Genomic DNA, 11,165 nt, shown 5'->3' with positions numbered 1-11,165 from the left:
TTTGCGGGCGAAAGAATTGAATATAGGGCCTTTCTATTTACGAATTTATAAAGAAAAAACAAACAAATAAACAAATTTTTCACCAAATGCCCTTGAGTTATTTTTTTTTAACATATATCCATGAAAGTTTTCAAATGCACCATATACACTTGAGTTTCATAAAAATGTCACCAAATGACTAACGAGCGTTAACTTCGTTAGTCATTAAGGGGTAAATTTGCCATGTGGAAACTTGTGATTGCCTAACATTTATATTAATTTACTTTTAATATGATTATTTTATAATTATAAATAAATAAATAATAAAAAAAAAAAAAACCACCCACCACAGCCTAGCTCTGCCACCACTATAATACCCCTCATGATTGCTTTAAAGGATTTGATATACTACTCATATCAACAAGAAGCATCTTCTTTTTAGGGAGCTCATATGCTAAAATACTCCACAGTTAAGCGTGCTTAGTTGGCCCTCGATGCGCATTTTGTGACAATAGGCGCCTCCATAATTTGTTTGTGGTCGGGATGTTACAACCTCCTTGTCCCCACGGTTCGTCAGTCTTGTCAGCGCTAGCCCGAACCCGACACCCCACTTGTCGATCCCCCTTTGCTTCCCCTAAACCACCCATTCCCCAATCCCAATAACACCTTCCTTTCTCCCTCGAAAACCCCCTCCCCACCACTGGCGTCCATACTCTCATTCCCGCGCCGGCGAACCCAAACCGACCCTTCCCTTGCCATCTCCATTCCCTAAACCATCTCACTGAAACCTTAAAATAAAAAAATTAAAAAAAAAAAACCCAAAATTGAAACCCTAGATTTTAACTTTTAGGATTTCAACTTTTCGATTTTGGGGTTTTCGTGAGTGGTTTTCGAGGGAGGGAAAGTGATTTTGGGGTGGCTGCGAGCGGTGGTCAGCGTCGGCGGGGGAGGGAGCAAGGCTGCTGGGGTTCGTTGATTCCGGCTCTAGAGCGGGGAGGTTAGGGGTTGTGCTAAAGGAAAGAGAGAGCTTTATGTTTAGGAGTCTCAAGGAGGGGTGAGGATGTTAGGGAGAGTTTGCTAGCGGGGAAAGGGGCTGGCCGGTGCCGCTGATGTTGGCTGGCTAATGGGGTTAGGAGTGGTGGATGTTTTTTTTTTTCTTTATAAAAAAAATTTTAAAAGCTTTTTTCTTAATTTTTTTAATAATTAATGATATAATTAAAAAAAATAATCAATCAAGTGCTGTCACGTGACATAATTAGTCATAATGACTAGCGGAATTAACCACCGTATGTCATTAAGATTATTTGGTGACATTTTTGTAAAACTCGTGCGCATATGGTGAATTTGAAAATTTTCTGGATATATGTTGAATAAAAAAATAACTCATGGGCATTTGGTGAAAATTCCGTAAAAAAAACTTTCAAGTATGGAGCTTAATTTTACTAGTAAACACTAAGGCGTTTGGTTCACATAATTAAGGTATAAGGTATGAGTTTAGAATGGTTTAAACCCATACCTTATGTTTGTTTTATGATTTTAAGAGTTTCAAACCCATACCTCAAACCCCTAAGGTATGGGGTTTAGAAACCTTGGGGGGTGGGTTTGGCTCACTCCCATACTTTTAGGTATTAAATAAAAGAAAAAAAATTGCATACAAAACATATGGTATAAATAATCAAGTTCCAAACTCATACCACTTTGGTTTCATTCTTGATTCCAACTCCATACCAGTTTGCGAACCAAATGCCCCCTAAATGTGTGTATGTGGGTGTGTATACCTAGTATATTATAAAGTCATTCTTCATGTATTATAGTAGCTTAAGAAACAATTTAGCTTTGTTTCTGTTTGTTTTGACATAATACATTTTAGTTGTTTGGTTAATAAAAGGAATTTCCTTTTAAAACGAAGGTATGCCACATTTTCATCTCTACTCTTTACAATCTCTTACCCTCTCATCCGTCTTCTTCCTTCCAATCATATTTTTCCCTTCCTATATAATTTTTCTTGTATTAAATCAAACAAAGGAAAACTATTTTTACAATTGTATTTTCCCTTGAAAATAGTAAATACATTGTATAAGTTATCTTAGGTTGAATTGAGTAAAGTTCAAATCAACATCAATTATAAGTTACTTCAAGACATGTCATGTTCTAGTTTAGCTTTTTGATGGTCAAGTTCCAATCTATTAGTTTATTAATTTATTTCAGGTCTTTAATCAACTTTAATTGTTACTTTTCCGTCAAAATTGACTCTTGATCGAATACATGAGCATGGGCCACAAAAATTATGGCACTAATAACTTTCAATGTACTAAAGGATATCATCATTATTATTCCTTATTATTATTTGAAAGAATTTTTTTATTTATTGTCAAAAATTAGAATCATTTTCAAAAATAATTGTAAAAGAGAAAATCTAGAGAGAAAAAAGGCCATACAACGAGGCCTAAGCTTCCCAATTCAGCTTGGCTTGGCTGGGTGAATCTGCTCAAGAGCCAAGCTTTAACCGAGTCAAAAGCTCAGAGCCTTTCGGCTTAGTTATAATCTTGACTCTAGGTTGAGATTTCTGCACACAACAATATATTCAAGTAACTATTACACTGCAATTACCAACAAGCAACAACTTTGTCCAAAATAAATACTCCTAAAAAGAACTAATTAAAAAAAAAGGCATCGCCAATTTCAGCTCTTTGGGGCAATCTTTAAGTAGAAACTTTGCAAGTACTATGTCAGTTTAGCATAGCTTGATATCTGCCTCTTCTGTAGTTCTGTACTATTCTCGACACTATGGTATGTACATCGAAAGAACACCTAGAACTGCTTGTCAGCATTGACATTGACACCATTACCGACACCTCCAGGCACCTGATTGATTACAAAGAAAAAATCGTAAAATGATACAAACAGGAGGAGAAATTTGGCATCGCATCTAATCATGCCAAGTATCATCAATGTTTCTCCCGTCCCTTACAACATTGATTCAGGTCTTCTACAACACACTACAGCGGCTCAAACACAGTCCGTCTTTCAACGAGCTCAGATAGAACACTCCTCATTTTATCAACGGATATAGGTTTCAATATGCAACCATCCATACCCACCCTGACACAATTTTCTCTGATCAACCTGTCCGTGCTCACAGTGAGTGCCACAATTAACGGTCTCTCATGACGCTTTGAGAACCTTTTTCTAATTTGAGCAGCAACATCAAACTCATCAAATCCAGGCATAGACAAATCAAGGAATATCACCCTGTATTCTCGGGACACAGCTAACAGACATTCCTCACACGACGCTACAGTTGTAACATCACATCCAAGGTGCATCAGGAGCCCTTTTGTAACTGTTCTACTAACCCTGTAGATAATTACCCGACGTATGCATTAGAGAGTAATTCAATTGGTAATTAGTAGCATTTACTAGTCTAATCCGGCACCAAGCATAGAACAGTTTCTATGAGAGAGCACATCATGACACTTAGATGCAAAACTAAAGACAGCCAGAAATCCAATAAAAAATAATCTGCTGTTATAAACTGAAGCAAGCAAGATTATAAGCCAGAAATGGTTCCTTTCAGAATCAGACTACTTGAAAAATAATGCTCTCCAGTAATGTAAAGATCAGTAAAAAGATATTTGCAAAAAGGTATGTCACCTTATAAATCTAAATATGAGCAAAGTGGACATGCACACCAAGTGATATAGGGATCAGTAAAGAGAAATTTGCACAATAGTATGTCCCATATAATGCACAAAAGTACGTCCCATTATAACACTAAATATGAGCAAAGGGTACTTGCAGAACCAGTGATAAGTCTATTCAACAATTGAAGCGCATTACTTGCTTTTAATTCCTCCGTTTGTCTACATGTGTCAGCTAAAGAGAAGCATGATTCTATATCCCTCGCCTCAAAAATCACTTCAGTTGTCAGAAAAAGTACAACATGATGAGCAGCGATCTATGATGTTTACTGTATTCACATAGCAACATCCTTCTGTAAAAGTCTTATTAAAATGTAAAATGCTATTGACCTAGTTAATTAGTGAATGAAATTTATGCATTTGAAGCTTGATATCCAGACAGCTCACAACAGCAGAATAAAAGCTAATTTATGCACATGCTAGCCTATGATAACCTGAGAAATAATAACAATAAGCATCAGCTAAACTTCTTAATGTATAAAAGAGAGGTTCATTCATTCATAAGAGTATATATTTTCCCATCACACAAAAATCCTAAAACCTAAAGACTTGTAGACATTTATAAAAGACGACTCCTGACATACAAGGCAACCTCATAATTTCTCAAATTAAAATTCTCCTTTTGGTATTAAACAAACAGCTGCCAATGTTTTGTAATTCCCACCCCGAGAACAAATAACATTTTTTTCTGTTAATATGTTTACTACATACAGCATTAGTAAAGTCAGCAATTACCCAAAAATTAAAGTGAAAGTTTTAAAAGAGATGAGATTTTGACAGGGAAAAGGAGGTGTATGCACATGCGGGGCAAACAAACATACACACAATTGATAGCTGTGTTAATAAAAGGCTACTGAACACGATGAAAGTGAATATTGGGAAGGAGGAGATAATGATGGTTTGATTGTAAGTAGTGATGGTATGGTAAGATGTGAAGAAAGGGGAACTATTACCCTCATTTTGGGGGTAATAGTTATAAAAGGGGAGGGTGGGTAAGTATTACCCTCATTATGAGGATAAAGATTCCTCCATTTCTCTGTTTTCCTCATGTCACTACTACTCGAGTTCATTTGCAAACACTTATTTCATACAACACCACCTCTAATCAATTAAGTTTTTCCTAGTTTGACTTTTATTACCCCTTTGATTCATTATTCCCAATCCAAGCGTGGCCTCATTGGTAAAGAGAGTAATTGAGGGATTCAATTCTCCAACATTCACTCTATCATAGGGTATTAAGCTTGCTTGTCATCATCTAGGCTTATATCTCACATTGAGGATGATCCCGGTAGATCTTGTGTGTCAACTGTTTGTTGCTTTCTACTATTATTTAACGAATTTGGATGATCCCGACAGTGCTTTAAGCATAAAACCATAGAAGGCTCAATCTTAAACTAATTTGGAAGTGCCATGTAAGTACCCTCATTCTCCAACCCCAACAGCTCAACCCTCACAAAACAACAAAAAAATAGGGAGTATCTACAACTTACCCATTCTCATCCATAATGAGAACTTTTAGGCCACTAAAGCTTGATTGAATATGATTTGCCAATGGATTAGGTGCAAAAGGGACCACGGCTCCATTTGATCGATCAGGACTTCCAAGTTTAACTACAAAAACCGCTGTGCAACCCTTGCCAAGACCTTCACTTTCGATCCAGATGCTGCCTTCCATGAGACTTACAAACCTAATTTAAAAATTATCCAATACATAACACATCAGTCTAGAGTAACGTAATATATATCAAACAGATTAGCCACAGTTGATATAAGACAGCCCAAGGCTTTGTTAGAAACAGTATCGTGAGAAACTAGGAAATTGTGTGATTGCAAATAATTTGGCATCAATGTCTAATGATTTATTCCTCTATTTCATAATGCTCTTAACACATTTAATTTTGTCCATTTCATAATATTCTTTACATATCTACTTTATGCCATTTTTGGCAAACCCCTTTTACTAACTTACCTCTCTTACCTAACAGTATTTACACCTTTCCACTCACTCTCTTCAACCTTATCCACCTATGTCTTACACCAACCCACCTTTTTACACTATCTCTCTTACTTTATGTCTTTATCCACCTTTTTTTTTTTTTACAGCCACCAACATCTTTATATTTTCTCTCTCATTAGCCTATATTCTTGTGCAAACAAGAAACGTTAAGAACATTATTAAAAAAAAGCTTGTATGTTTTTACTCCGTATAAGATTGCTTAATGATATAGCCACTTCAACAAATAAGCCAAGTTACCGCTTGCAAATGGCGAGGCCCAGTCCACTACCACCAGAATTTCGATTTGAAGGTGTTTGAGGTTGAGCAAATTTTGTGAAGAGCTTTGGAATATCTTGCGGATTGATTCCAGGTCCTGAATCCTTCACCTAAACTCGATGAAGTCAGTAGAGTCGAATAAATAAAGGTTGTAAAAAAAAGGATTTAGTTTTTTTTTTTTTTTTTTTTTTTTTTTTTTTTTTTTTTTTCTGTTAAATAATGAAATCAACCTGCACTCGCAAATAGAAGTGATCATCTGTGGCCACTGGGATGAAATCAGGAGTCCGAGCATCTCTTAAACATTCTGCTTTTGCAACTAGAGCAGTAACTGAGACACTACCTTCTTTTGTAAACTTCACAGCATTACCAATAACATTCAACAGAACTTGCATTAGACGTTTTTCATCGCCAATAGCAAACTCTGGAACATCCGGAGCCATAGTAGTTGTTATCAACAATTTTTTGACAGATGCTATGGGCTTGATTAAATTAAGAACCTGCATCAATAGTCATGCACCTTAGAAGACTGAAAGCCATTATCATGTAAAGAACCACAATATCACCACATAATTTGATTCTGACAAAAATATAGCATGATCAAAACAAATCAACTGAATATTAAAGGGAACACTCAAAACTCAAACAAAAAGAGGGGGGGGGGGGGGGGAGGGGGCAAAAATGCAAAATTATGAAAGTGAAATGAAAATATTTTATGCACAATGGAATAAATGCACTACAACAGTAAAACAGCAAATGAACAGATAAACTGTCATTTTTACCTCTCTAAACATAGAATGGAGATTGAATACTCCATTATCAAGCTTCAGACTTCCATCTTCAAGCCTCGAAAGGTCCAAAACATCATTTATTAGGGTTGCAAGAAGATTACTGCTTTTTAAAATTGCTTCAACCATCAATCGTTGCTCAGGAATAAGCTCAGTTTCTTGCAACAAGGAGGAAAGAGCTATTATTGCATGCATAGGAGTCCGCATTTCATGATTCATCACAGCTAAAAAGTCATTTCGAGCGCGGATGGCAGTCTCCGCTTCTCTGCGAGCCAAGTCAAGTGCAACATTCTGCTCCAAAAGTTGCTGTTGAGCTCTCATTGATTCTTCCAAAATTGCCGCATGGGACAGAGCAACTGCTACCTATATCATACAGAAAATGGAATACATGAATGATAAACGTCCACAAAAATAGAAAAAATATTTAACTAATTATTGCTTTGTCAATGAAAAAAGTGTAACATTCAACCACAATCAGTACACGAAGAAAAGCGCATATTAAAGAGAAACCACTTGAGTCTTATGCTATCAGCCTATCACTATTAAATTGCAGCTGTTAAATGAGGAAGATGACATCAAAACAAAAGTTTACACAAAGCTTTTTTAAACATAGAAGTAATTTAAAATTGATATGTGAGAGGTCAAAATAAGTTCTCCTAAACTAGAAATGTTGATATGTAACCCAACCAATAGCTCTGCCTGGAATTCAAATTTTTTTTTTTTTTTTTTTTTTTTTTTTTGGTGCTCAAATTTTGTTTTTTATTGGAATATCTGAAACTCAATTGAACCCTAATTTCAAATAGTCAAATTCAAGAGCTAATTTAGCTGAACAAGAAAATGAACCAAATCCATCATGAACAACAATGATGACTGCTAATTCTGATATCAACCTTGAAGTTCACTCATAGTCTCAAAATAATACAACTTTTTAAAACTGTCTTGCCATTTTCTATTTTCAAACTTCTATTTTTTGACAGGTATCATATTAGCTCCAATTTTGCACAATTAACGGGGAAAAAAAGATAAAAAAAGAAGAAAAAAAAAAAACAACAATTACTCAATTATATGTTGGAAAAGAAAGAATACAAGAGATAAAGACAAAAAAAGGATGGAAAATAGACGTCAAAGACTCAAAGTTTATAGTTGAGAAATTGCCCAAATACTACTAACTACTAAGTCAATACTTGACTGAAACCTAAGTTGCTTGTAGTGGATACTGACTGAATCAACTCTCTAAAATTTGAATCAATACAGACCATGTTAGCACAAGCGATTTCAGTCATAAAATGATTTTTTAGCTCTGAATACAATGGCATATGAAAATGAAATAACAATGCCCAACCAGTGTGTCCTTAAAATCTAGAACTTACATTAGTGGACTAGACATACTCCATCTATTTCATACGATTGCTTATCCAGGTTGACTCTAGTTTGAGCTCACTTAACAAAATCATCAATATTCATCAGCAATACAAACCTTCAACCTCTCAAGGTGTTATCAATACAGCAGTCAACAGTGTCTACTAAAACATTCCGCAACTATTCAATATTATACAGTTGTAACTAAAATTTGATGCTCCTAAATTATACAAGGTTGGGACAATGTGATTCCAAAAGGGTAAAGTATCTATGTGTTGTCCACTTTTAGAGACAATTACAAAAATTGAGTTAATTTTCTAAAAAACCTGTATTGGGATAACAAATACAGGGTTTTTTAGAAAGTACATCTCAAAAGTGATAGTTAATGAATGATATTTGCCTACACAAACTATATCTTATAGGCTATTGCCTATGTGGCTTCACTAACAAGGATATATTTATCAATAATTTGTTATCATGTGCTAGTTACATAAGCTTGACAGGCATCATACATCAGTTCAACTAGAAAACACAGCAGTATAACTTAACATATAGCATGTATGAGGATCCAACATGATAAAATAGCTTGACACAAACGTACCTGATCTGCAACAACTTCAACAAGCTCCAATTCATGAACATGCCATTGCCTAGCACTGTCTGAAGGAAGCATCAAAACCATCAACGCATACCGTTTTGTCGATAGCTCTGGCCAATCATTAATTTGGAAGTTAGATAGATGCAGAAGGGGAACTCGCACAGCAACCACCTCTCCAGGCATGTACTTCCCTGCGACAGGCCGGATTCTAGCCACAGGACAGTTTGGTGATATTTTCACTGCACGATTGGTGCTAAATACTTGATTGATTACAGGAAGCTGAATGGGCACAGTAAATCCAACAGGATTTTGTTGGCGGAGTGTATAAGCTAACTGAAGCTCCAATCCAGTACGTGTTGGCATCCACAAAGCACACTCTTCAAGAGCCAAAGTCCTACCTAGTTCCACAAGAGTAGTTTTAAGAATTGTATGCCGGTCAAGAGTACTTCTAATCTCATGAGTTAGCATCCTAACATGCCTGCCTGTTTCTTCTTGGGTACGGATGAGGCCCATCTCTCTATCAAGTTCTGCAGCCTTATTTTTTAAAAACAATTCCCTAGTTTTTACACTTAATAAATCCGGAATAATATGCACAAGCATCAGTGCAGTTGCACACGAGACAACAGCGGTTAGAACCTTTGCAGTGGTCATAACTACTTCAACTGTTTTGGTATGTATTCTAAAAGTCCACAAGTTAATTAGATGTGTTGCGCCACAGAGCACTATAAAAGCACCAAACTGGACAAGCACCCATCTATAAGGGAAAACAGCAGATTTCTTAACAAAGTAAATCAGCTCCAATGGGATCGAAAAATATGCAAGGGCTATGAAAAAATCTGATATATACTGATACTTCATCAACAAATCATCAGGAGGCCATTGTGGTTCAATACAATTGCACGACTCCATCTAGAACAAACAACACCAATTCAATCAACTACTGCTTCCTAATGCCTGTCAAAATACACAAATACATCAAACAATCAACTTCCATCCGAAAATGTTCAAAAGAAACTTAGCTCGGCGACCCATAGACACACACACATCCAAATCAGTAATACATAAACATCATGGAATCATGTCATCCTATGATTACTACAAAACTCAATTTGAGCTTAACAAAACCCAACAGACAGTACCCCCGATTCAAACAATGGATTAATTTCAGAATCACTTACAATCCAGTATAAAGATAAGTAAAATTAGCACTTATACTTTCAAGAGTAGCTAAAGCTTAATCAACCTGTTGCACCATTCAAGCACATTTTCATAAATTACAAATTCACTCAATTAATCCAAACTACTAGCAATTATCATCAACCCCACATAAAGCTACTACTCCATCTCTCCATTGGAACTTAATTTAATAAATTATATTTATTACGGCATTAATTAATCCAAAATTTTCACAACAATAGTTCAAATTACACTATCACGGCGACAAACAATTGAAAATTTCAACGTTACTAGTTCAAATTACACCATCACATGGACAACTAATTCCAAATCGATGGAGTAATAACTCCATACCCAATCAAAATCTCAATCAATTCTCCACCAAAACTTTAAAAAATCGAAAACCCAACAATCAATTCCAGATAATTACAAAAACCCTACTCAAAAATCACACAAAACAATCAAAATCAAGTCTTTAAAAAATAAAAATTGAAAAGATCAGATGAAGAAATAAATTAAGTAAAAATTAAAGACAGTCAACTTACCCACCAAAAATTAATCTTCAAAAAATTGAAGAGAGAAACACGATCATGAGAGAGAAAGTTAGACAGTAGTTAGACCCCCGAAGTATACATTTTTCACAAGAAAGGAAGACAATTTTTGTTAATTTTTTTTTTGGTTTTTGCTTTTTATTACAAAAAGCGGTGGAACTGAGATAAAATAACGCTGCTGTGATGGTGACATTTGTCACTGTCCATTGAACTTGGTTTAAAAGAGGGAATGTGGGGGCCACATATCTAGAAGACTAGAGCTACTTGAGAAGATTTAGGTCACAGACAGAATATGTACTGTTTTAGCAGGTGCTCCAATTATCAGGTTAGAGTTACTCTACTGTACATATAGTAGTAGTATTATTATTATTTTATTTTTTTTGAAAGAACATATAGTAGTATTATTGTTGTACTTAAAAAAAAATTGGTATAGTATTTTTTTTTCAATTTAAAGTGTCAAATAGTGTATCTAGAGTTTTGATTTCTCTTACCCATTTTGTGAGATTTTGATTGAATAAGCCTAAAATACATACAATAAAATCAAGCTAAGTTTGATCAAGAGAAAAGAAAAACACTTTCAATCAGTGGCGGAATCACATTGGAACATGAATAAAACAATTAGATTTTATTTATAAAAAAACGATTTGCACTTGTAGGATATAGTTTGTAGTCTACAAATATGTTCTTCTATTGCATATGTCATCCGTGACAATATATGTCTTAATGTTGATGTGTTTTGTTACC

The 11,165-nt window shown here is 35.2% G+C and overlaps 1 protein-coding gene across 2 annotated transcripts; it reads right to left on the bottom strand.

Annotated features, from left to right (window-relative positions):
* Positions 1-2,396: 2,396 nt before the first annotated feature.
* Positions 2,397-10,797, bottom strand: LOC110695751 (ethylene receptor-like). 2 transcript variants are annotated; one of them, XM_021872980.1, is made up of 7 exons: positions 10,420-10,797; positions 8,698-9,648; positions 6,732-7,100; positions 6,183-6,449; positions 5,935-6,062; positions 5,171-5,368; positions 2,397-3,336 (listed from the first exon to the last, which is right to left on the bottom strand). In XM_021872980.1, the coding sequence occupies exons 2-7, from the start codon at positions 9,601-9,603 to the stop codon at positions 2,979-2,981; spliced, it is 2,226 nt and encodes a 741-aa protein (XP_021728672.1). In that variant the 5' UTR covers positions 9,604-9,648; positions 10,420-10,797; the 3' UTR covers positions 2,397-2,978. The 2 variants fall into 2 exon arrangements, with proteins under 2 accessions (XP_021728672.1, XP_021728671.1); XM_021872979.1 differs by having other exon boundaries at positions 10,416-10,795.
* Between the last annotated feature and the right edge of the window lie 368 nt (positions 10,798-11,165).

Source organism: Chenopodium quinoa, unplaced genomic scaffold (assembly GCF_001683475.1).
Source record: "Chenopodium quinoa cultivar QQ74 unplaced genomic scaffold, ASM168347v1, whole genome shotgun sequence".
In the NCBI taxonomy this organism is placed as follows: domain Eukaryota; kingdom Viridiplantae; phylum Streptophyta; class Magnoliopsida; order Caryophyllales; family Amaranthaceae; genus Chenopodium; species Chenopodium quinoa.
Note: the sequence above shows the minus strand (reverse complement) of the source record. Positions and strands in the feature narration are given on the sequence as shown.